We start from the raw sequence: 26,614 nt of genomic DNA on the forward strand, positions 1-26,614 counted from the left end.
ATGTTTCCTAGTATTAGTATACTTAAAAGTTGTAACAAGAATAACAAGATGTAAGTTTTGAAATGGAATGAAATGAAACGGGGTTTAACTTCCTACTTTTCTTCACCGACTGCACTGATGAAGACCTGCTTACACCATACAATGCACTAAGGGGGAAATTTGTCCCGACAGTGGTGCTAAATCCTACACTTATTTCATATTCCATCTTTCAAGGTATCTTTATAGTGCGCCCAAATGTGTACACGGGACCGCGGTTTACATACCATCCGAAAGACTAATACAAGATTAGTGGTGACAAACCTTCTGGTATTACCAAGTTTAGATATTTATTATAAAACCTGTTTCTCGATATCAACGATTCATATATTGATACATATGAATATTTTATATATTAATAAAATTATATTCCTTTCTTAAATAGTCTGGTGGCGAAATTAAGGTAAGTTGTTTCAGTTATTTCTATATTTATTTTCTGCTATCTAAATTGAAATTCGGCTATCTAGAGGCGTGAAGTTCACATGGTTATAGAATGTGAAGAAAGAGTAGACGGATTGTTTTATAGATAATTGTGTTAATTATATGTACATTGGTTTAGAAAATCTGATAAATAAACGACTAGGAGTGTGACCAGGCCTAATTAATAATAATCTGTATGCGACTATATCTTTCTTGTTTCACCATCTTATAAATAGAGGCTTCTTGACTTAATCGTGGTTTAGATGTTTCCTATAAGTTGTTACAATTTATAGTATAAGATACTTTCATAGACCTCTACATATTACTAAATCCAATACAAACACGATGTTCTGTAAGATGTCATCCATGTTTATTTGACATTGGGTTTTACGTCATCGATAGTATAAAAAAAGTTTAGGAAAAGAGAATGTTCTGGCTACAAAATTTCAGGTTAATATTATTCGACCATTTTCAAATTCTATATAGAATTGTCTTTATATACCATAAGATTTACGCGTAGCAAAGCCGTTGTCTCTAAAATAACAAAATAAGTTATGTTGTTTACATACAATTTAATTCATTCAATAGCTTTAGACACCAACAATCTTTTCTATGGTAACATAAAGATGTATTTGTAAAAACATGTTTTATCAATAATAGATAAACTACTTAAATATACGATTTAAATGTTTGCTCAATAATACTGGAATTAATGTTATTGGTATAAAATGTTGATGTCATTGGTTTATGTGTTTCTAATAATATAATAATGGTTTAAGTCACGATGCGCCATTTTAAACACATTCATTTACTTCAGTTGTGAAAGGTGAATCTACAATAAGAATAACAGCGTAATAATAGTTCAGATCCTTTCATTATTTACAAAGATATGTGAAATTTCATCGATATATGTTGCTCGCTACGCAATAAGCCCGCCGCCATTTTGATGTCAACAATTTAATGATAGGCCATGTTTTAAATCCGATATTGAATCCATACCGGGACATTATCCAACATTGGTATTTTGAGCATCGTTTAGTTACTTTTATTTGTGTGCTTATAAAAGTGATAAGTGGATTATCCCCATGTCATACTGCATTGTATGTACCACCCTTCATCGGACGCAGCCTCGAAATGGTCTAGCCGATGTTGAGTCGACGTTAAGCATCATATTAACCTGATTTTAGAGTGCATTTTCCATTATCCATTTTACTTGGTGGCCGAGTATGATAACACCCACCTTTCCCATCCCTTAATTCACACTTACTCCATCCACACAATAGACATAAATAATATGTGTACGCATGGGCGTGCACGTAAAAGAACCGTTGATAACTGGATTATCCGGCCAAAATTCTCCCATCTCATACTGCATAGTATGTACCACCCTTCATTAGCCGGCTTGTTGAAATATGGCCTGGCTGATTCGTGACTAACCTCGTGGGTTTCTCGCATTTTCCGTTTACCTCGAACTAATCAAAACCTCTGAGTGCTATTAAATGGCGATATATGCAACATGTCAGTCTCATAGTCTAGTTGATATTCGGTGGACGTTAAGCACCATATCAATCTGATATTTGACTTATGCCGAAGTTCCCACAACCTAGATCTAGTGTACATTGAATAGGGAGAATAATTGCAGGAGTGATCTACGGGTGGGAGGGGGGAGGGAGTAGCCAACTTTGAAAGCCTGCGGGTATACTAAGTAAAAAATCCTAATGTATCATTACAAACCGTTAACAAAACTGGGGATACTTTCTAAAATTGTATTACTTTTACTTGATGGCCGAATATGATAACTCACTCTTGGTTGGTTGTATTACTGCTCATTAAGTTCTAGTTATATTCCTGTCTAAGCAGCTCGCGTCATTCCAATGTAACAAGTTGATATCTGGTAGAGTTACGATAGCGCAAGTTCAAATAATGTTACATGGAAATTGTACGTCAGTTGCACACCAGAAAGTTAGAAATCTAGATAGCTGGTGCGTTAACGAACCTTGGTTTGGGCCTTTTGGAGGAAAGGGAAGGAGAGGTGGATTTGAACACTGTTACCCTGTAACTACCAATATATATTTCCGTTCAAGCGATCAACATCAGAACTTCTACGATTTGGATGTTAGTGGTTGTGTCTGAAACAATAAAACTGATAAATATGAAATCTTACTTTACGAAGATGCAATCAGAAAGTTATAACTATCGACAGACGGAAGGTTTGTTTAAGTTGGGGTCAGTCACGTAAATAACGTGTAAAGGTAAAATATTAGGCTTTCCATAGGTGTTACAACGAAAGAGAATATTAAGAGAATACCATTTATTCATCATTGACGTTTATAAAGAAAACGCTGTTTCCAACAACGAATACACGTTCACATAAATGTGACCATGTGGTTACGTTGGCGTGCATATAAATGAACACTTGATAATTGGTGTATGTCCCTCTTCATTAGCCCGGTTGGTGAAATAATACATTAAACTCCATTTCATTCCATTCCTCTCAGCAATAAATCAATTGCCTCAATTTCAATTATTTCTAAGAATATTCACAATAACTCTATTCATGTAATTACAAAATTTTATGATTTATTTATTTAAAATTGAGACATGAGATAAACACGTGATATAGAATAACCAGGAATAAAATAGATTTTTACCTAGAAATATTTTATGAAAGATTATATAACCATACTAATTAGCTACAATACTGTTTTTGAACTTTTTTTAACTGCCTGTTTTAAGCAGGATCAATTCACAATCGTACAGATAAAATACTTCACATATTAAATAGTTTTCAAATGACGACGAATTCCAAATCGTGTAAAAATGAGCAATGCATATAAAGGATCCCTTTTCAGTTTGAATTTGAAAGACTCGTATGTTTCCAAGTACCTTTGTAACAAGAATAAGAAAAATGTAAGTTTTGAAATGAAATGAAATTTGGTTTAACGTCCTACTTTTCTGCACCAATTCGAGTGATGGAAACCAGCTTACGCCACACAGTCTGCTATGACAGAAATGTGCCCTGACAACGGCGCCAAGTTCTACACTTTTTTCGAGTTCCATCAATCAAGGTATCTTTAAAGTGCGCGAAAATGTGTTCACCCGGGACCTCGACTTTTCGTCTCATCCGAACGACTAATGTAAGATTACTGATGACAAACTTTCTGGTATTACCAAGTTTATATATTTATTATAAAACCCGTTTCTCGATATCAACGATTCATATATTGATACATTTGAATGTTTTTGTAAATTAATAAAATTATATTTCTTTCTTGAATAGGTTGTTACGGGAAGAGAGGTAAGTGTTTTCAATTATTTCTATATTGGTTTTCTGCTATCTAAATTCAAATTCGCCTATCATCCAAAGGTGTAAAGTTTAAAACGTTATCAATGTGAAGAAAGAGGAAACGGATTTTTAGATCATTTTGTTAACTATATGTACAATGATTAAGGAGTGTGACCAGGCCTAATTAATAATAAACAATATCTTTCTTATAAGACAATCTTACAAAAATTGAAACTTCCTGATTTAATCTTGGTTTGAAGTTGGCCATTAGTTGTTACATCTTATAGTATACGATGCTGTATATAGAACTACATATTTCTAAATCCAATATAAACGCGCTGGTCTGGAAGAAATAAAATAAAACGTCCTACTGTTCTACTCCGACTGGGCTAGACAAGCATACGCTATACATTGTGCTATGAGGGAAATTTTGCCTTGGCAGCCTCACTATTGCCTACTCTTATATCGAATTCCATCTACCAAGGGGTATTTTACGTGTATGCCAATATATATACGTGAACTCGGTTTTTTGTCTCATCCGAATGACTACATAGCTGTCCTAGTCAGGCCATCCGTCCTGAACCACTGACAAGGGGTGAAACTACGCCTGAAAATCCCTAATATAGGCATCGAAAGCGCGACCTCCGGGCTAGCTAGCCAGCGTCTTACCCACCTAGCCACCGTGGCTCCCCTGTTCTGTAAGATGTTATCTATATCTATATATATACTTGACATTGTGTTTTATGTCATCAATAGCATGAACAATTCAGGAAAAGAGAAATTTGTGCTACGAAATTTCAGGTTTATATTATTCGACCATTTTCAAATTCTATAGAATTGTCTTTATATAACATAAAGCTTTCGACTAGCAAAGATGTTGTCTCTTAAATAACAAAATAAGTTTTGTTGTTTACATATATACAATTTAATTCATTCAATAGCTTTAGACACCAAAAGTCTTCTTCAATGTAAAATAACTATTTAGGTGTATTTTTTACAAATGTTTTATCAATAATAGATAAACTATTTAAGTATACGATATGAAAGTTATCGGTATAAAATGTTGATGTTATTGTTTCTAATAATATAGCAATGCTAAATGTCCCGATGCGCCATTTTAAAATAAATTCACAATCACTTTAAAACTACAATATTGCGAAAGATGAATCTACAGTAGGAATAATAGTCCAATAATTTTTTAGATCCTTTCAGTATGTTCAAAGATATGTGAAAATGAAATTTAATAATTATATTATGCTGCGCACTATATAGGCAATAAGCCCGCCGCCATTTATTGTCAACAATTTAATGATAGATCATGTTTTAAATCCGATATTGAATCCATGCCGGGACATTATCTAGCGTTGGTATTTTGATTCTGTTTTCTTAATTAAATGTTAAATAATCAATCTGAGTACATACTACCACATTAAGCCTTGATAAATTTGATATTGTATCGAGAAATGTCAATGGAGCATCGTTTAGTTACTTTTATTTTCATGCTTATAAAATATTTCTAGCATGTATATATATTAATTATCTATGGTTATGGTTGATGCTAATATATATAATTTTTCTGTTTTATAGCTATGAGGGGTATATCAGGTAAGTCATCTAACTATAATATACAGTGGAATATAATAATTGTGTTGACATTTAAAGTTCTTGTATAGTGAATAACTTGTTCTAATTTATTAATTAATCATACTGGACAGAGACAATAAAACCTAATCACTATTGATCATGTATTTATATTTTATATTTTGTATTTTAATCATGTTTATATTTGATGTTAATAAATATTATATATTTGTTTGTTTTATAGTGAGGAGGAGTACCAGGGGTAAGTTATTATATTATTATACAGGATTGAATATACTAATACAACATACTACATCATGTAATTATTATCACGAAGATCAAAGATAACTTAAAATACTATATCTATATGTAATATTATACAATACATATAGAATAATATATGTAATTGTAATATTGTGGAGAAAATATCTATAGACGGTGAAGTTCAGAAGATTATCCAATGTGAACAAAGAGAAAATGGATTTTTACATAATTTTGTACGTGTAATTCAATATAACGATATGTACATTGGTTAAGGAAATCTGATAAATAAACTGTTAAAAATGTGATCGGTTCTAATTAATAACACTTTGCATTAACAACGCGAATTTGGTGTAACTAAACTGATTTATTATAACTAAACTTGATTTATAACGACAACGTTACCAACTTCAAAAATCACACTTGTTCACCCGACAGGGGTTTAACGTTCTACCTTTCTGGACCGACTGGGCTGATGAAGGCAGGCTTACTCCATACAGTGTGCTATAATGAAAATGGCCTTACTTCTAACTGTTAAGGGATATGTTACAGGCACGCAAATGTGTACACCGGATCTCTCCTTTTCGTCCTATCCGAACGACTAATATACGTTTAGTTTTGACAACCGTTTTGTTATTACAATATCGTAAAACCTGTTTCTCGATACATTGGAATATTTTGGTATATAAATAAAATCATATATTATATTTCTTTCTTGAATAGGCGACTGGCGAATCTGAGGTAAGTTTTTTCAATTATTTCTATGTTTATTTTCTGCTAGCTAACTTGAAATTTTGCTACCCATTGGCGTGAAGTTCAGAAGATTATCCAACGTGAACAAAGAGGAAACGGATTTTTAGATCATTTTGTTAACTATTATTGGTTAATAAAATCTAATAAATAAATGGTTAAAAATGTGGTCAGGCCTAATTAATAATAATTTGCACGAGAATGGCCTACATCTTTCTTGTTACATAATCTTACAAATTGAAATTTGTTTAGAAGTCAGCCATTTGTTGTTACCCCTCAGAGTAAGATGTAATAGACCTAAATACTAAATCGAATGTAAACACGCTGTTCTGTAAGATGTCATCAATAGCATTATATATATTTCTTTCTTGAATAGGAAACTGGCGAATCTGATGTAAATTTTTTTCAATTATTTCTATATTTATTTTCTGCTAATTAAATTGACATTCTGCTAACCATTGGCGTGGAGTTCGGAAGATTATCCAACGTGAACAAAGAGTAAACGGATTTTTAGATCATTTTGTTAACTATTATTCTTTAAGAAAATCTCATAAATAAATGGTTAAAAATGTGGTCAGGCCTAATTAATAATAATTTGCACGAGAATGGCCTACATCTTTCTTGTTACATAATCTTACAAATTGAAATTTGTTTAGAAGTCAGCCATTTGTTGTTACCCCTCAGAGTAAGATGTAATAGACCTAAATACTAAATCGAATGTAAACACGCTGTTCTGTAAGATGTCATCAATAGCATGAACATTTCAGCAAAAGAGAAAGTTAATAGTATTCGACCATTTTGAAATCCCAGAGAAATGTCACGACATTTACTTTCGGCAGGCAAAGCTGTTCTCTTTCAAATAACAAAATCAATTTTGTTGTTTATACACAATTTAATTCATCTGATCAATAACTTTAAAACACCAAAAGTTTTCTCAACAGTAAAATAACATTTAGATATAGTTTTAAAAAATGTTTTTCTCGATAATAGATAAACTATTTAGATATATATTTTTGAAAGTTTTTTCGGTGACATTAGAATTAATGTTATCGGTATAAAATGTTGATGTTATTGTTTTATGTATTAATTATTTCTAATAATATAACAATGGTTATATTTTAAGCTAGATGAATCACTTGCAAACTACAGTAAAAGATAAATCTCTAATAGGAATATCAGTCCAATAATTGTTCAATTCAGTTCAGTATTTTCAAAGATATGTTGAATTGAAAATGTTTTGATCTATGCTGGCTGACGCGTACTCAAGGCTGACGTTCCAATATTCAGGTCAACATATTGTTACTGCAATGCTCCCACTGTCGTGCGATGCGTTACGACAAGATTGCCGCTATTAAGTTCGCGATCTGGTACGCACAGATACATTCGAATACGTTTCGATACGATCAGCTCGATTGCAGCGACTGACCTCAATATATGATAAGACCTGATACGATCGCCACTATTAAAACCACGATTACAATCGTAGCATGAATCGTGCTAGTGGGAAATGTTACATAATATTATACTGACGATCTGGTACGTGCAGATACATTCGAATACGTTTCGGTACAATCAGCTCGATTGCAGCGACTGACCTCAATATATGATAAGACCTGATAGGATCGCCACTATTAAAACCACGATTACAATCGTAGCACGAATCGTGCTAGTGGGAAATGTTACATAATATTATACTGACGATAGACGTTGTTCTAATGGACTGTTACACTAGCGACAAACGTTACAATAATACAGTTAACATACTGACCATGGACGTTGTTCTAATGGACGAGTCAACATAGTATTACACTGATGACGAATGTTCCAACATGACGAACGAATTAACGAATTATATATGTGTTTCGGGTTACTATTGGAGTTAAATAAAGTGTTCATATTCATAGAAGCAAGGTAATATGCAAATAGCCTACATCTTTATTATTAGACAATCTTCCTGATTTAATTTTAGTTTTAAGCTGGCCATTAGTTGTTACATCTTATAGTAGACGATGCTGTATATAGACCTACATATTTAATAATCCAATACAAACGCGTTTTTCTGTAAAATGTCATCCATGTTTAGAAGACATTGGGCTTTATGTCATCAAAAGCTGTTGTCTCTTAAATAACAAAATAAGTTTTGTTGTTTACATATATACAATTTAATTCATTCAATAGCTTTAGACACCAAACGTTTTCTTCATAGTAAAATAACTATTTAGATGTCCTTTTTTACAAATGTTTTATCAATAATAGATAACTATTTAAGTATACGTTATGAAAGTTGTTATCGGTATAAAATGTTGATGTTATTGTTTCTATTAATATAACAATGCTAAATGTCCCGATGCGCCAATTTAAATAACTTCAATCACTTGCAAACTACAATATTGTGAAAGATGAATCTACAATAGAAATAATAACCCAATAATGATTCATACCCTTTCAGTATTTACAAAGATATGTAAAATTTCATCGATTTATGCTGCTCACTATATAAGCCCGCTGCCATTTATTGTCAACAATTTAATGATAGATCATGTTTTAAATCCGATATTGAATCCATGCCGGGACATTATCTAACATTGGTATTTTGATTTTGTTTTCTTAATTAAATGTTAAATAATCAATCTAAGTACATATTAGCATATTTAGCCTTGGTAAATTTCATATTTTATCGAGAAATGCCAATGGCGCATCGTTTAGTTACTTTTATTTTCATGCTTATAAAATATTTCTAGCATGTATATATATTAATTATATGTTTATGGTTGGTGTTAATATATATATATGTATTAATTTTCTGTTATATTATAAGCTCGCCGCCATTTATTGTCAACAATTTAATGGTAGATCATGTTTTAAATCCGCTATTGAATCCATGCCGGGACATTATCTAACATTGGTATTTTGATTTTGTTTTCATAATTAAATGTTAAATTATCAATCTAAGTACATACTAACGTGGGTTAGGCCATGATAAATTTCATATTTTAGGGGTAAATGTCAATGGCGAATCGTTTAGTTATGTTTTATTTTTTTATTAAATATTATTGGTAAAGAAATTTTCATAAATAAATGGTTAAAAATGTGGTTGGCCTAATTAATAATAATTTGCATGAAAATGGCCTACATCTTTCTTGTTACATAATCTTACAAATTGAAATTGGTAGAAGGCAGCCATTGGTTGTTACCGCTCAAAGTAAGATGTAAAGAGAAAGTTAATATTATTCGACCATTTTGAAATTCCAGAGAAATATCATGACATTACATAATAGTTTCGACAGGCAAAGCTGTTGTCTTTCAAATAACAAAACCAGTTTTGTTGTTTATACGCAATTTAATTCATCTGATCAATAACTTTAGACATCAATTGTCTTCCCAATAGTAAAATAAATATTTAAATGTATTATTTTATCAATAATATTAGAATTAATGTTGTCTGTATAAAATGTGGATGTTATTGTTTTATGTATCAATTGTTTCTAAGACAATACTTAAAGTAATCAGGCCCCATATTAAAGATACATTATGGGAGATTTTAATAGAGATTTGGCCATTCTTGCTATAACAGTTCAAAAATAGATGATGAAAGGAGAATATATTGAAAATTTCAGTCAAATTACTTTATTCTGAACAAAGTTATCACCACTGTAATTTTTGACTAGAAATAGGAGTCAACTGCCTCTACACCGTCTCCGAGAATGTCCGAACGTTTGATTGACAGGCGTTAACTCCACCTACATCATATCGATTATCAAGTAACGTTTTCAATGGCTGTGGTACCGTTAGCCTATTCGGCGGGGATGCAATTCAATTCGCATAACATTTATTTTTACTACAAATTAAAAATAAGACTTTTAATATATAGATAAGAAGCGAAAGTTTGAAAGGAATGGACCAAGTCAATGAGGCATAAGTATAGCCGACTTCTTGTTAGCCTGTGTGTACTCTTGTACAGCTGGTAGCTAGGCCTACGTAACTACCGAAGCAGACAACAAACAGTGATCCAATGTCGCTGCAATTCAACTGGGGTGATGTTATTGTTAGCTGCGATGTTTATCAATTTCCATAATTTTTCTGTAAACGCATATGACAAAAGAGCGTATAATACCGACATCCAAACTCTCATTTTAACCACAGCTAAACATAATATCAAGGCCGTATATATATCGAACTTTCAATCAAATTGACTGACATGCGGCCTCGCTCAACAGCGGCCTCGCTTTGTTCACTATCATTTAGCCTCGATCTGAAATTTCCGGGAGTATGACGTCAACGTAACGGTTAATCTCCGCTTACGGCGCCATTTAAAAATTTAATCAATCAATGAAATCCTGTTTAAATCCAAGCTGAAGCCAAGCCATCCGTGGGTCTATAGAGTTGATTTTGGTCTTGGTGTGTAAATGAAGATCTAATTTATAATTTCTATAACATCTGAAGCCTAAATAAAGACTTGCAATAATCAGATTTAGCTCTTGCATAATGTATGTTTAAGCTAGATGAATCACTTATAACACTATTGTGATAGATGGATCGCTAATATAAATAATAGTTCAATAATGGTTCAATTCCGCTTAGTATTTACAAAGATAGAAGAATTCCAAGTCTACAACGAATGAACTCCTTACAAAAGTTTTTAGTAGTGACTGAAAGGATCGTATCAGAACGTGGTATACTTTGTATTTATACCTAATCACTTGAATACAACACTATTGTGAAAGATGAATATATAATAGGAATAGCAGACCAATAATTGTTTAAATCCGTTCAGTATTTACAAAGATATGTGGAATTGAACATTTTTTGATCCATGCTGTCGGAAACGCGTACATGGAAAGTGGCCTGCTGTGATGACGGAAGTTCCAATAGTAAGATCTACAATCAAGTTGTTGTATGTTGTCATCAGCTTATCATGTCTTTATTTTGATCTCATTTATAATGTGGGCGTATTACTGCCGTCGCCCCTAGTGTGTGTGCATGCTGGCCCGTAGCCACGTGGTGGCTATTGGGTGGCTAAGCCCCTCAAAAAATCGAATTAGCCCCCCCCCCCCAATATTTTGCCGACAATAATGATTTTTTAGGAGTTTTCAAATTGGTAGGCGACCTGTAGGCTCGTAGCATGGTCCACCGAGGCCTGCCTGTCATCATCACCTCCTGATCCTCTTGTCTTGATACCATACGTGCGATGTAAGCTACTGTGAGGTGTGTTGGTCTCCACTGAACACGCGTACTCGCTCATCAAACTCACGTACTCGCGGCTCCTCTCGTCTCGCGTAGTCCTACCGGCCTAGCCTCCGATTCGTGTCCAGTGTTTTGTCATTTGCACTGACAGAACATTTTTGAACGTTTTGAGATTGAGAATTCGATCGGATCAGTCTACCTCGAGGGGAGTAAAGTTGTAGCGAGGTTTAGGCGGGAAAGGGGCATCTAAAATCTATCAGTTTTAACGTCACTGCGTTCGACAATTCGAGCGCTCCTGTCCCCTAGAAACCCAGTGCTAACGCAATCCATCCCATTGTTTTAAATTCATGTCTTCTATTTTGGATTATCGCTAACATCAGGATATTGTAATTGGATTATACACTCGAAGATTATTACATTCAATAAATGGTTGTGTAAGGATAATCAAGAAATTGGCGAATAAGGTAATCCGCTATGCTGATGATATCTGAATGAGCCGCACCAGCTTTGTTTTGTTTACGCGCGTTGCTACGATACCAAGTGCCCGTCTGTATGAATCATTCATACACGCAAATTCCAAACTGCACGGGTTATTAGGAAGGGGTTGTCCACCTCATTACGCTATACGAAGAAGAAATAGTTCAAAATTAGCTCGAGCTCTTGGCTGCATAATTTATCGCCATTTTCCTGGGACCTGCCCTTTTATACCCGGGTTACGGGTTTAAAGAGGCCCTGGTTTATTTGTTCGCCTACAAGGCGCCGGTTCAAGTGTTTGCATTTGCCTACGCCCGATGTAGGGTGCCTACGGGCGCCTTAAATGTAGGTGCCTTAAATGTAGGTGCCTATTGTGTCCAACATAAGGTGCCTATTGAGCAGCATGAATAGAATAATAGAATACCTATAGTTCACTTGCAATGTGATACTACAGCTGTATTGCCCCCGGCGTAGAGTTCAAAAGACACTCTCTGCTACTCTCAAGATGATATCGGCGGGAGGAGTCGAAGAGGGAAATTTCATAAAATTCAGCCATGAAACCCTGTCTGAGGCACTTCAATTTGAGGCCCAGGAATGCACCCAGGTGCACTCAAATTTTCAAAATTTTCTGCATGTAATTAAAATACGGTATCTATGGGATCGTTTATTTTTACGGGAAATTACCGTATTTTAATGGTATGCAGAAATAGTCAGGTGATCAAATTTATTTCCGTAATATGCATGGAGAAAATCTCGATCAGAAAATCTTGAGTATAAAATCTGAAGTTGAAAGTCGAATGTCAAAAGTTGATTATTGAAAGTAGAAATTCTGTTGTTGAAAGTAGAATATTTACGACTTAAAGTTGAAATGGTGGACGTATTAGGTTGAAAGGCAAGAGCGGTATATTATGTTTCCCACACGAAAATGTCCATTTTGGATAAGAATTTTCTCTTTTGCTTTTTATTTTCTACTTTCTACTTTATAACTAAACTTGATTTATAACGGCAATGTTACCAACTTCAAAAATCACACTTGTTCACCCGACATACTAGAATATATATATATATATAAGAATTGAAATTAAAGGGGGTTTAACGTTCTACCTTTCTGGACCGACTGGGTTAATGAAGGCAGGCTTACTCCATACAGTGTGCTATAATGAAAATGGCCTTACTTCCAACTGTTAAGGGATATGTTACAGGCACGCAAATGTGTACACCGGACCTCTCCTTTTCGTCCTATCCGAACGACTAATATACGTTTAGTTTTGACAACCGTTTTGTTATTACAATATTATAAAACCTGTTTCCCGATACATTTAAATGTTTTTGTATATCAATAAAATTATATATATTTCTTTCTTGAATAGGAAACTGGCGAAACAGAAGTAAGTTTTTTTCAATTATTTCTATATTTATTTTCTGCTAATTAAATTGACATTCTGCTACCCATTGGCGTGGAGTTCGGAAGATTATCCAACGTACATGTTATTACAATATTATAAAACCTGTTTCTCGATACATTGGAATATTTTTGTATATCAATAAAATTATATATTATATTTCTTTCTGGAATAGGAAACTGGCGAATCTGAGGTAAGTTTTTTTCATTTATTTCTATATTTATTTTCTACTAACTAAATTGAAATTCTGCTACCCATTGGTGTGGAGTTCGGAAGATTATCCAATGTGAACAAAGAGGAAACGGATTTTTAGATCATTTTGTTAACTATTATTCTTTAAGAAAATCTCATAAATAAATGGTTAAAAATGTGGTCAGGCCTAATTAATAATAATTTGCACGAGAATGGCCTACATCTTTCTTGTTACATAATCTTACAAATTGAAATTGGTTTAGAAGTCAGTCATTTGTTGTTACCCCTCAGAGTAAGATGTAATACTAAATCGAATGTAAACACGCTGTTCTGTAAGATGTCATCAATAGCATGAACATTTCAGCAAAAGAGAAAGTTAATATTATTCGACCATTTTGAAATCCCAGAGAAATGTCACGACATTTACTTTCGGCAGGCAAAGCTGTTCTCTTTCAAATAACAAAATCAATTTTGTTGTTTATACACAATTTAATTCATCTGTTCAATAACTTTAAACACCAAAAGTTTTCTCAACAGTAAAATAACATATTTAGATATAGTTTTAAAAAATATTTTCTCGATAATAGATAAACTATTTAGATATCTATTTTTTGAAAGTTTTTTCAGTGACATTAGAATTAATATTATCGGTATAAAATGTTGATGTTATTGTTTTATGTATAAAATAATATAACAATGGTTATATTTTAAGCTAGATGAATCACTTGCAAACTACACTAAAAGATAAATCTCTAATAGGAATATCAGTCCAATAATTGTTCAATTCTGTTCAGTATTTTCAAAGATATGTTGAATTAAAAATGTTTTGATCCATGCTAGCGGAAACGCATACTGAAATCTGACGTTCCAATATTCAGGTCAACATATTGTTACTGCAATGTTCCCCGTGTCGTGCGATGCGTTACGACAGGATTGCCGCTATTAAGTTCGCGATCTGGTACGCACAGATACATTCGGATACGTTTCGGTACGATCAGCTCGATTGCATCGACTGACCTCAATATATGATAAGACCTGATACGATCGCCACTATTAAAACCACGATTTCAATCGTAGCATGAATCGTGCTAGTGGGAAATGTTACATAATATTATACTGACGATAGACGTTATTCTAATGGACTGTTACACTAGCGACAAACGTTACAATAATACAGTTAACATACTGACCATGGACGTTGTTCTAATGGACGAGTCAACATAGTATTACACTGATGACGAATGTTCCAACATGACGAACGAAATAAGGAATTATATATGTGTTTCGGGTTACTATTGGAGTTAAATAAAGTGTTCATATTCATAGAAGCAAGGTAATATGCAAATAGCCTACATCTTTATTATTAGACAATCTTCCTGATTTAATTTTAGTTTTAAGCTGGCCATTAGTTGTTACATCTTATAGTATACGATGCTGTATATAGACCTACATATTTCTAAATCCAATACAAACGCGCTTTTCTGTAAAATGTCATCCATGTTTAGTAGACATTGCATGGGCTTTATGTCATCAATGGCATGAACAATTTAGGAAATTAGAAAGTTGGGCTACGAAATTTTAGGTTGATATTATTCGACTATTTTCAAATTCTATAAAAATGTCTTTATACAACATAAGACTTTCGATTGGAAAAGCTGTTGTCACTTAAATAACAAAATAAGTTTTGTTGTTTACATATATACAATTTAATTCATTCAATAGCTTTAGACACCAAACGTCTTTTTCATAGTAAAATAACTATTTAGATGTCTTTTTTTACAAATGTTTTATCAATAATAGATAAACTATTTAAGTATACGTTATGAAAGTTGTTATCGGTATAAAATGTTGATGTTATTGTTTCTATTAATATAACAATGCTAAATGTCCCGATGCGCCATTTTAAATAAATTCAATCACTTGCAAACTACAATATTGTGAAAGATGAATCTACAATAGAAATAATAACCCAATAATGATTCATATCCTTTCAGTATTTACAAAGATATGTAAAATTTCATCGATTTATGCTGCTAACTATATAAGCCCGCTGCCATTTATTGTCAACAATTTAATGATAAATCATGTTTGAAATCCGATATTGATTCCATACCGGGACATTATCTAACATTGGTATTTTGATTTTGTTTTCTTAATTAAATGTTAAATAATCAATCTAAGTACATATTAGCATATTTAGCCTTGGTAAATTTCATATTTTATCGACAAATGCCAATGGCGCATCGTTTAGTTACTCCTATTTTCATGCTTATAAAATATTTCTAGCATGTATATATATATTAATTATATATGTTTATAGTTGGTGTTAATATATATATATATATTATTTTTCTGTTTTATAGAAATAAAGGTATTATCAGGTAAGTCATCCAACTATAATATATAGTTTAATTTATTAATTTCTTAATTAATCATACTGAACAGAGACAATAAAACCTAATCACTATTGATCATAATTTATTTATATTTTATATTCTGTGTTTTAATCTGTTTATATTTGATGTTAATAAATATTATATATTTGTTTGTTTTATAGTGAGGAGGCATACCAGAGGTAAGTCATTATATTATTATACTGGATTGAATATACTAATACATCATACTACATCATGTAATTATTATCAAGAAGATCCAAGATAATTTAAAATAATATAAATAATTGTAATATTATACAATGAATATAGAATAATATATGTAATTGTAATATTGTGGAGAAAATATCTATAGACGGTGAAGTTCAGAAGATTATCCAATGTGTACGAAGAGAAAATGGATTTTTACATAATTTTGTACGTGTAATTCAATATAACGATGTGTACATTGGTTAAGGAAATCTGATAAATAAACGGTTAAAAATGTGATCGGGTCTAATTAATAATACTTTGCATTAACAACGCGAATTTGGTGTAACTAAACTGATTTATTATAACTAAACTTGATTTATAACGGCAACGTTACCAACTTTAAAAATCACACTTGTTCACCCGACATACTAGAATATATATTTATATATATAGAATTGAAATTAAAGGGGGTTTAACGTTCTACCTTTCTGGACCGACTGGGCTAATGAAGGCAGGCTAACTCCATACAGTGTGCTATAATGAAAATGGCCTTACTTCCAACTGTTAAGGGATATGTTACAGGCACGCAAATGTGTACACCGGATCTCTCCTTTTCGTCCTATCCGAACGACTAATATACGTTTAGTTTTGACAACCGTTTTGTTATTACAATATCGTAAAACCTGTTTCTCGATACATTGGAATATTTTGGTATATAAATAAAATCATATATTATATTTCTTTCTTGAATAGGCTACTGGTGAATCTGAGGTAAGTTTTTTCAATTATTTCTATGTTTATTTTCTGCTAGCTAACTTGAAATTCTGCTACCCATTGGCGTGAAGTTCAGAAGATTATCCAACGTGAACAAAGAGGAAACGGATTTTTAGATCATTTTGTTAACTATTATTGGTTAAGAAAATCTAATAAATAAATGGTTAAAAATGTGGTCAGGCCTAATTAATAATAATTTGCACGAGAATGGCCTACATCTTTCTTGTTACATAATCTTACAAATTGAAATTTGTTTAGAAGTCAGCCATTTGTTGTTACCCCTCAGAGTAAGATGTAATAGACCTAAATACTAAATCGAATGTAAACACGCTGTTCTGTAAGATGTCATCAATAGGGGGTCGCTTACGGGTCACAATTCTTCGCGGAACGTCTAAGAGAGAGAGGGAGATAGATAGAGAGAAATGGTGTTTAACGTCCACGCGACACAAACTAGGTCATTTCGGGACCAACATAATAATATGGTTTAATTTTATTTCAATACTTCACTTGCGCGTAGGGGTCTTTAGTGAATAACTTGTTCTAATTTATTAATTAATCATACTGGACAGAGACAATAAAACCTAATCACTATTGATCATGTATTTATATTTTATATTCTGTGTTTTAATCATGTTTATATTTGATGTTGATAAATATTATATATTTGTTTGTTTTATGTTATCACGAAGATCAAAGATAACTTAAAATACTATATCTATATGTAATATTATACATAGAATAATATATGTAATTGTAATATTGTGGAGAAAATATCTATAGACGGTGAAGTTCAGAAGATTATCCAATGTGAACAAAGAGAAAATGGATTTTTACATAATTTTGTACGTGTAATTCAATATAACGATATGTACATTGGTTAAGGAAATCTGATAAATAAACTGTTAAAAATGTGATCGGTTCTAATTAATAACACTTTGCATTAACAACGCGAATTTGGTGTAACTAAACTGATTTATTATAACTAAACTTGATTCAACCATTTTGAAATCCCAGAGAAATGTCACGACATTTACTTTCGTCAGGCAAAGCTGTTCTCTTTCAAATAACAAAATCAATTTTGTTGTTTATACACAATTTAATTCATCTGATCAATAACTTTAAAACACCAAAAGTTTTCTCAACAGTAAAATAACATTTAGATATAGTTTTAAAAAATGTTTTTCTCGATAATAGATAAACTATTTAGATATATATTTTTGAAAGTTTTTTCAGTGACATTAGAATTAATGTTATCGGTATAAAATGTTGATGTTATTGTTTTATGTATTAATTATTTCTAATAATATAACAATGGTTATATTTTAAGCTAGATGAATCACTTGCAAACTACAGTAAAAGATAAATCTCTAATAGGAATATCAGTCCAATACTTGTTCAATTCTGTTCAGTATTTTCAAAGATATGTTGAATTAAAAATGTTTTGATCCATGCTAGCGGAAACGCGTACTGAAATCTGACGTTCCAATATTCAGGTCAACATATTGTTACTGCAATGTTCCCCGTGTCGTGCGATGCGTTACGACAGGATTGCCGCTATTAAGTTCGCGATCTGGTACGCACAGATACATTCGGATACGTTTCGGTACGATCAGCTCGATTGCAGCGACTGACCTCAATATATGATAAGACCTGATACGATCGCCACTATTAAAACCACGATTTCAATCGTAGCATGAATCGTGCTAGTGGGAAATGTTACATAATATTATACTAACGATAGACGTTGTTCTAATGGACTGTTACACTAGCGACAAACGTTACAATAATACCGTTAACATACTGACCATGGACGTTGTTCTAATGGACGAGTCAACATAGTATTACACTGATGACGAATGTTCCAACATGACGAACGAAATAAGGAATTATATATGTGTTTCGGGTTACTATTGGAGTTAAATAAAGTGTTCATATTCATAGAAGCAAGGTAATATGCAAATAGACTACATCATTATTATTAGACAATCTTCCTGATTTAATTTTAGTTTTAAGATGGCCATTAGTTGTTACATCCTATAGTATACGATGCTGTATATAGACCTACATATTTCTAAATCCAATACAAACGCGCTTTTCTGTAACATGTCATCCATGTTTAGTAGACATTGCATGGGCTTTATGTCATCAATAGCATGAACAATTTAGGAAATGAGAAAGTTGGGCTACGAAATTTTAGGTTAATATTATTCGACTATTTTCAAATTCTATAAAAATGTCTTTATACAACATAAGACTTTCGATTGGAAAAGCTGTTGTCTCTTAAATAACAAAATAAGTTTTGTTGTTTACATATATACAATTTAATTCATTCAATAGCTTTAGACACCAAACTTCTTTTTCATAGTAAAATAACTATTTAGATGTCTTTTTTTACAAATGTTTTATCAATAATAGATAAACTATTTAAGTATACGTTATGAAAGTTGTTATCGGTATAAAATGTAGATGTTATTGTTTCTATTAATATAACAATGCTAAATGTCCCGATGCGCCATTTTAAATAAATTCAATCACTTGCAAACTACAATATTGTGAAAGATGAATCTACAATAGAAATAATAACCCAATAATGATTCATATCCTTTCGGTATTTACAAAGATATGTAAAATTTCATCGATTTATGCTGCTAACTATATAAGCCCGCTGCTATTTATTGTCAACAATTTAATGATAAATCATGTTTGAAATCCGATATTGATTCCATACCGGGACATTATCTAACATTGGTATTTTGATTTTGTTTTCTTAATTAAATGTTAAATAATCAATCTAAGTACATATTAGCATATTTAGCCTTGGTAAATTTCATATTTTATCGAGAAATGTCAATGGCGCATCGTTTAGTTACTCCTATTTTTATGCTTATAGAATATTTCTAGCATGTATATATATTAATTATATATGTTTATAGTTGGCGTTAATATATATATATATTATTTTTCTGTTTTATAGAAATAAAGGTATTATCAGGTAAGTCATCCAACTATAATATATAGTTTAATTTATTAATTTCTTAATTAATCATACTGAACAGAGACAATAAAACCTAATCACTATTGATCATAATTTATTTATATTTTATATTCTGTGTTTTAATCATGTTTATATTTGATGTTAATAAATATTATATATTTGTTTGTTTTATAGTGAGGAGGAATATTCAGGTCAACATAATGTTACTGCTATATTCCCACTGTCGTGCGATGCGTTACGATAGGTTTGCCGCGGTTAAGTTTGCGATCTGGAATGTGCAGATACATTAGGATGCGTTTCAGGTGGGATCAGGGGCGTCATACATGGGGGGGGGGGGGCGGCCTCCCCCTGGACCTCCCACCATGTGTGACGCCCATGTTTTTCGGAGGGGGGTGGTGGTCTGAATATACTTGGACCTCCTATTTATTTACAACAAATATTAGGATTAGTTAAGATTCTATCATTGTAAAATCTGTACATATCCCAATATGTTGGTGTGATGTTTTAGTTTTACCCCGTAAAATATGCCAAAACAGTGTTTACAGAAGACTGAAACTTTAAAAAAATTCGTGGTGTGGCCCCCCAAACCCTCCCACACTCTCCCCATCGCGCTACAACGGCTCCGGTGTCACAGATTTTCAACATTTTATATAATTTCATTTGCGAGCCCCCCGCCAATATATATTTCACGGCTACGCCTCTGGGTACGACTGACCTCAATATATGATAAAACCTGGTAGGATCACCACTATTAAAACATTTTATATTCTGTGTTTTAATCATGTTTATATTTGATGTTAATAAATATTATATATTTGTTTGTTTTATAGAGAGGAGGAATACCAGAGGTAAGTCATTATTTTATTATACTGGATTGAATATACTAATACATCATACTACATCATGTAATTATTATCAAGAAGATCCAAGATAATTTAAAATAATATAAATAATTGTGATATTATACAATGAATATAGAATAATATATGTAATTGTAATATTGTGGTCAGGCCTAATTAATAATAATTTGCACGAGAATGGCCTACATCTTTCTTGTTACATAATCTTACAAATTGAAATTTGTTTAGAAGTCAGCCATTTGTTGTTACCTCTCAGAGTAAGATGTAATAGACCTAAATACTAAATCGAATGTAAACACGCTGTTCTGTAAGATGTCATCAATAGCATGAACATTTCAGCAAAAGAGAAAGTTAATATTATTCGACCATTTTGAAATCCCAGAGAAATGTCACGACATTTACTTTCGGCGGGCAAAGCTGTTCTCTTTCAAATAAAATCAATTTTGTTGTTTATACACAATTTAATTCATCTGATCAATAACTTTAAACACCAAAAGTTTTCTCAACAGTAAAATAACATATTTAGATATGGTTTTTAAAAATGTTTTCTCGATAATAGATAAACTATTTAGATATCTATTTTTGAAAGGTTTTTTTCAGTGACATTAGAATTAATGTTATCGGTATAAAATGTTGATTTTATTGTTTTATGTATTAATTGTTTCTAATAATATAACAATGCTAAAAGTCCAGATTTACCATTTTAAGCTAGATGAATCACAATGGTGTGAAAGATGACTCTCAAATAGGAATATCAGCCCAATATTAGTTCAATTCTGTTCAGTATTTTCAAAGATATGTTGAATTGAAAATTGTTTGATCTATGCGGTGTACACTGATGACAGACGTTCCAATATTCAGGTCAACATAATGTTACTGCTATATTCCCACTGTCGTGCGATGCGTTACGATAGGTTTGCCGCGGTTAAGTTTGCGATCTGGTATGTGCAGATACATTAGGATGCGTTTCGGTACGATCAGGGGCGTCATACATGGGGGGGGGGGGGCGGCCTCCCCCTGGACCTCCCACCATGTGTGACGCCCATGTTTTTCGGAGGGGGGTGGTGGTCTGAATATACTTGGACCTCCTATTTATTTACAACAAATATTAGGATTAGTTAAGATTCTATCATTGTAAAATCTGTACATATCCCAATATGTTGGTGTGATGTTTTAGTTTTACCCCGTAAAATATGCCAAAACAGTGTTTACAGAAGACTGAAACTTTAAAAAAATTCGTGGTGTGGCCCCCCCCCAAACCCTCCCACACTCTCCCCATCGCGCTACATCGGCTCCGGTGTCACAGATTTTCAACATTTTATATAATTTCATTTGCGAGCCCCCCGCCAATATATATTTCACGGCTACGCCTCTGGGTACGACTGACCTCAATATATGATAAAACCTGGTAGGATCACCACTATTAAAACCACGATTTCAAACGCAGCACGATACATACTATTATACTTATGACGAATGTTCCAACATGACGAACGAATAGAAGAATTATATATGCATGTATCTGTTTCAGGTTACGACATATAGAAATCGTTACTCTTCGGAACTAAGGTAAATTCAATTAGATTTAATCGAACTGTTTTAATACGACCTCATTGCAACATGGTGGTGTATTGTTATCAGCCCGATCTTATCTTCATATGTGTGTGGGTGGGGGAGGGGGTCGCTTACGGGTCACAATTCTTCTCGGAACGTCTAAGAGAGAGAGGGAGATAGATGGTGTTTAACGTCCACGCGACAAAAACTAGGTCATTTCGGTACCAACATAATAATATGGTTTAATTTGATTTCAATACTTCACTTGCGTGTAGGGGTCTTTAGCAGTGGGAGACCGTTTCAGAACTTGGTATAGTTATTCTTTATACCCAAGAATAATCCATATTGTGTTTCGTGCATGCCCAATCTCCAGTGACATACATGGCTTACATGCTGCAATTCTGAACACATACACCCTAATTACGACACCTATACATTTTGGTGCATGCTCGGTTCCCAGAGCGGCGCCATACCCAATATTGTCTGTTTCTCGTACAGGTCACAATTCTAAATTCATCATCTTGGCATACTTATTTCTTGTACCCCAAGGACGACAACTATTGAATATGGCGCATGTCCAACCCCTACGCAAGGTGCCACTACCACATTTGTGTTAATAGGATAAGTCTATAAATACTCTACAGTTCTCAATTGGTAACAGATTTAGTTCCAATGATTTTAATAACAGGATTGTACCTATTTATATTTGGTGCATGCCCGACTCCAATGGTTGTGCCACGCCACCTTTTTGTTGATATTTTATGGCCGCAAATCTGAACTGATGATCTTGAAACATCCATTGCCTCTACACTAAGGACAGTACTTATTGATTTTGATGCATGCCCACCCCGTAGGTGTAGTGTCACGAACATTTTTTGCGTCTCGCCCACGGACGACAGTTCTAAATGGATCCCCTTGTAACGTGTCATACTTCTAGCATGAGGACGGTATCTATTGCTACATCCAAGTTTTTGTTAATATATTTTGCTTGCAAATATTCCACTTGTTGCAAATATTAACAGATTGTGTTTAAATTCAGCATGAATAATCATTTCAATAACAGGAGAGAGAGAGAGAATGGGGTTTAACGTCCACTCGACACAAACTAGGTCATTTTGGGACTAACATATGGTTTAATTTTAATTCATTAATTCACTTGCGCGCATTGGTCTTTAGCAGTGGGAGGAAACCGGAGGTCCCGGAGAAAACCCACGAGGTCGGACAGGCGACCCTGCTCGTCACGTACAACCAGTAATTCGAAACCATGCCAGTTGACTCAATGACAGTCCGTATGATACAGCACGCACGTGCTAACCATTCGGCCATCCAACCTAGCTGTCTACCCCCCGCCCCCCTATTTCAACCAAATCCTTAATGTGAACGTCCAATGGACGACTGGTCTTGTTTTATAAAGCAGAGATTAGGTTAACTGAAGCTGTAACATTATATTAATATGTATAGTATATAAAAAAACATTGATGATGTAACATATTGATGATTGAGCTTTGTATTTATTTTATTATATAGTACATACAATGATTGATGATTGAATATTGTGTTTTGAATTCACGGGATTACTAATAGTTTAAAGTACATTGATCTGTTAAAGTTGACTAATATTTTAAAGTAAGGTACATTAATCTGTTAAAGTTGACTTATATTTTTAAAGTATATTAATCTGTTAAAGTTTACTAATATTTTATAGTTTATGAATATGTAAATGTTGACTAATATTAAAACAAATTAAAACTAAATGTTGTTTTATTTACAGTGAATACAGAAGACAGACGTACATAATATCAACACTCAACAACTGACCTATCTACCAGATGCTTTCTACATCATACTAGACCAGTGGTGGGCAAACTACGACCCACAAAACCCTGTCACCCGCCCGCCAGACCCTACCACTACATCTGAAAATTTATGAGTAATTGTATCTTTTATTGAAGTAAAAAATCGAAGTTGCTTATTGTTGGGCCCGAAAACTCTTTAGGATCAATAATCTTTGTAGATCTATTTATAGCTTGCAGCGCCTAAGTGACATCGCTTGACTTGGGCCTACTTTCATTTTACGTTATTGTTTGATTTGTTGAAATGCTTTTGACAAGCACTGTAAAACTATTTTGTCTGACAAATCTCAGTACCATTGTTCCCACTAACTTCATTTTTCAATGTGCCTGATAAGGATAGTGTTAAAAATAAAGTGCTTTGTTCCGTATTACTTTATTCAATAAAATGACATTTCATAATCCTTGTTTCGCCCTTGCTGTTTCAAAACTTTGTGTTTGGCCCTTCACCTAAAAAGTTTGTCCACCACTGTACCTAGACCATATGTTTTATTTTCTTATACCCAATTAGCTCTTTTCAAAGGGCAAACATGACTTTGTATTCTGATATATTATTTTAATTACACCAAATCTATAGCAGTATTCTCAAATATAGCTTTTAATTTGTATTTTGATGTTAAAATTATATTTTGATTTACAATAAATCTAGATATGTATTCTGAAACTAAAATAAATTCTCCTATGTATTTTAAAATTATATTTTCATTACAATAAATATAGATATATGTATTCTGAAACTAAAATAAATTCTTATTTGTATTTTGATTTTAAAGTTATGTTTTCATTGCAACAAATCTGTACTTCACCTACAAGTGTCGTTACTAGGACCTAATAATATTTGATATGAGCAGCGCCCCATTAATTCCGATTTGCGAGCTTCAATTCCGAATGATTTGTTTCCATACTTGTTCTTTTAAAGAGAGTTGGAATGCCGGATAGTTAGCACGTGCTCGCTGTATCATAAGGTCACACAGTTTTACAGAAATAAACAAATAACTTGATATAACATTTTATTTTGGAATTCGTCCCTTGACTGATGTTTAAAATTTATGGTTTAATATAATCAGAATTTACCTTAGAATGTACCAAAACACCACACTAGACACTGAGCTTTTATTTCTTAATTCAACCCCCGTTCCAATTGACTTACCCCACCCACCAAGGGCGTATACTTTCTGAAGATGAGAAACAAGAATTTTGTACCATGTCCCCTTCCCTTTAATTTTCTCTAAAAATTCTACATAGATGTTATCTAGGATCATTGTACTTTCTACTAAGACCGAGTCCACTTCACAAATATGACTTCATGAAATGAAATTGAGTTTAACGTCTTACTGTTCTGCTCCGAAATGGGTTAATTTTGCCCAGACAGCGACACTACGGCCTACTCTTATGTCGAATCCCAACTGTCAAGGATCTTTTACGTGCATGCTAATGTGTACACGGAACCTCGGTTTTTCTTCCTACCCGAACGACTGGATCGGTCCTGCATCACTGACAAGGGGGAACCACGGCAGAAAATCTGGATGAACTTTTTCGGCCAATGCAGGGATCGAACACACGACCTCCAGGCTAGCGAACCAGCGACTTACACAATTAGCCACTGTGACCCCCAAATATGACGTGATAATAATATTATTCGAAGGTTTTTTAAAAACATTTTACAGTAAACGGGGAAATCAAAGATCGCAAGCTGCACCATTGGTACAACACGCTGACAACCTGTCACAATGATCACTATTCGAGATATTGTTAGACTCGATTGTCTGGGTCAGTTGGTATCATACTCAGTGGAGGCAGATCTGTTGTTTGAAATATTCGTGTTTTCAACTTCGGCTAACCTATTCGTAAAATGTCTTGTTCTATGAAGTTCAGTGTTTGTATGTTCGATAATGTATGAGATGGGGTTAAGCTTCCTACTGTAGGAAGGTTCTACATACTTTATTTATGTACTTACTATGTATTTACTAATTATTCGAGGTGACTCCCAGTAGAATTACTTCGGTAAATAATCTCCACTGCGGCTACCAATATAAGTGAAGATCTCTTCTTCATCCGAGAGCTGATTTTTGGTCTGTCTTCTCAGGTGTCAAGACGTAGTACCCGTTTCTTTAGGCAAACGGAGCTTATCTACCGAAGTAATTCTACTGGGAGCCACCTCGAATAATTCAACAGTAATAAAGTTTACTTAGAAGATATACTGTGTTAGTCGTGTAAAATCAACGTGAAGTCCAGATCAAATACGATAGACGATCACAGGTCAAAACAGAGAAAACCTGGGAGAGTTAATAGACAATCTATCACAACAATCACACAACGAACAACATCACTCTGTTACACTACTTTTCAGCCCCCACCGTGATAATGAAAACAGGCATAAGCCATACAGTGTGTTCTGAGGGCAATTCT

At 33.2% G+C, this 26,614-nt stretch overlaps 1 protein-coding gene across 1 annotated transcript; it reads left to right on the plus strand.

Annotated features, from left to right (window-relative positions):
* On the plus strand, nt 1–24,970 carry LOC126824978 (uncharacterized). The gene is made up of 14 exons (XM_056101689.1): nt 1–50; nt 422–439; nt 3,737–3,754; nt 5,330–5,347; nt 5,568–5,585; nt 6,308–6,325; nt 13,363–13,380; nt 13,571–13,588; nt 15,951–15,968; nt 16,145–16,162; nt 16,926–16,943; nt 19,921–19,938; nt 20,772–20,789; nt 24,127–24,970. Exons 1-14 carry the CDS (start codon nt 1–3, stop codon nt 24,170–24,172), a joined length of 312 nt encoding a protein of 103 aa, XP_055957664.1. The 3' UTR covers nt 24,173–24,970.
* The last annotated feature ends 1,644 nt before the right edge of the window (nt 24,971–26,614 follow it).

The sequence above is a fragment of the Patella vulgata genome, chromosome 6 (assembly GCF_932274485.2).
Source record: "Patella vulgata chromosome 6, xgPatVulg1.2, whole genome shotgun sequence".
NCBI lineage: Eukaryota > Metazoa > Mollusca > Gastropoda > Patellidae > Patella > Patella vulgata.

Bases quoted from the DNA above. Each gene is read 5' to 3' on its own strand.
- LOC126824978 (XM_056101689.1), top strand. From the start codon at position 1: ATGTTTCCTAGTATTAGTATACTTAAAAGTTGTAACAAGAATAACAAG.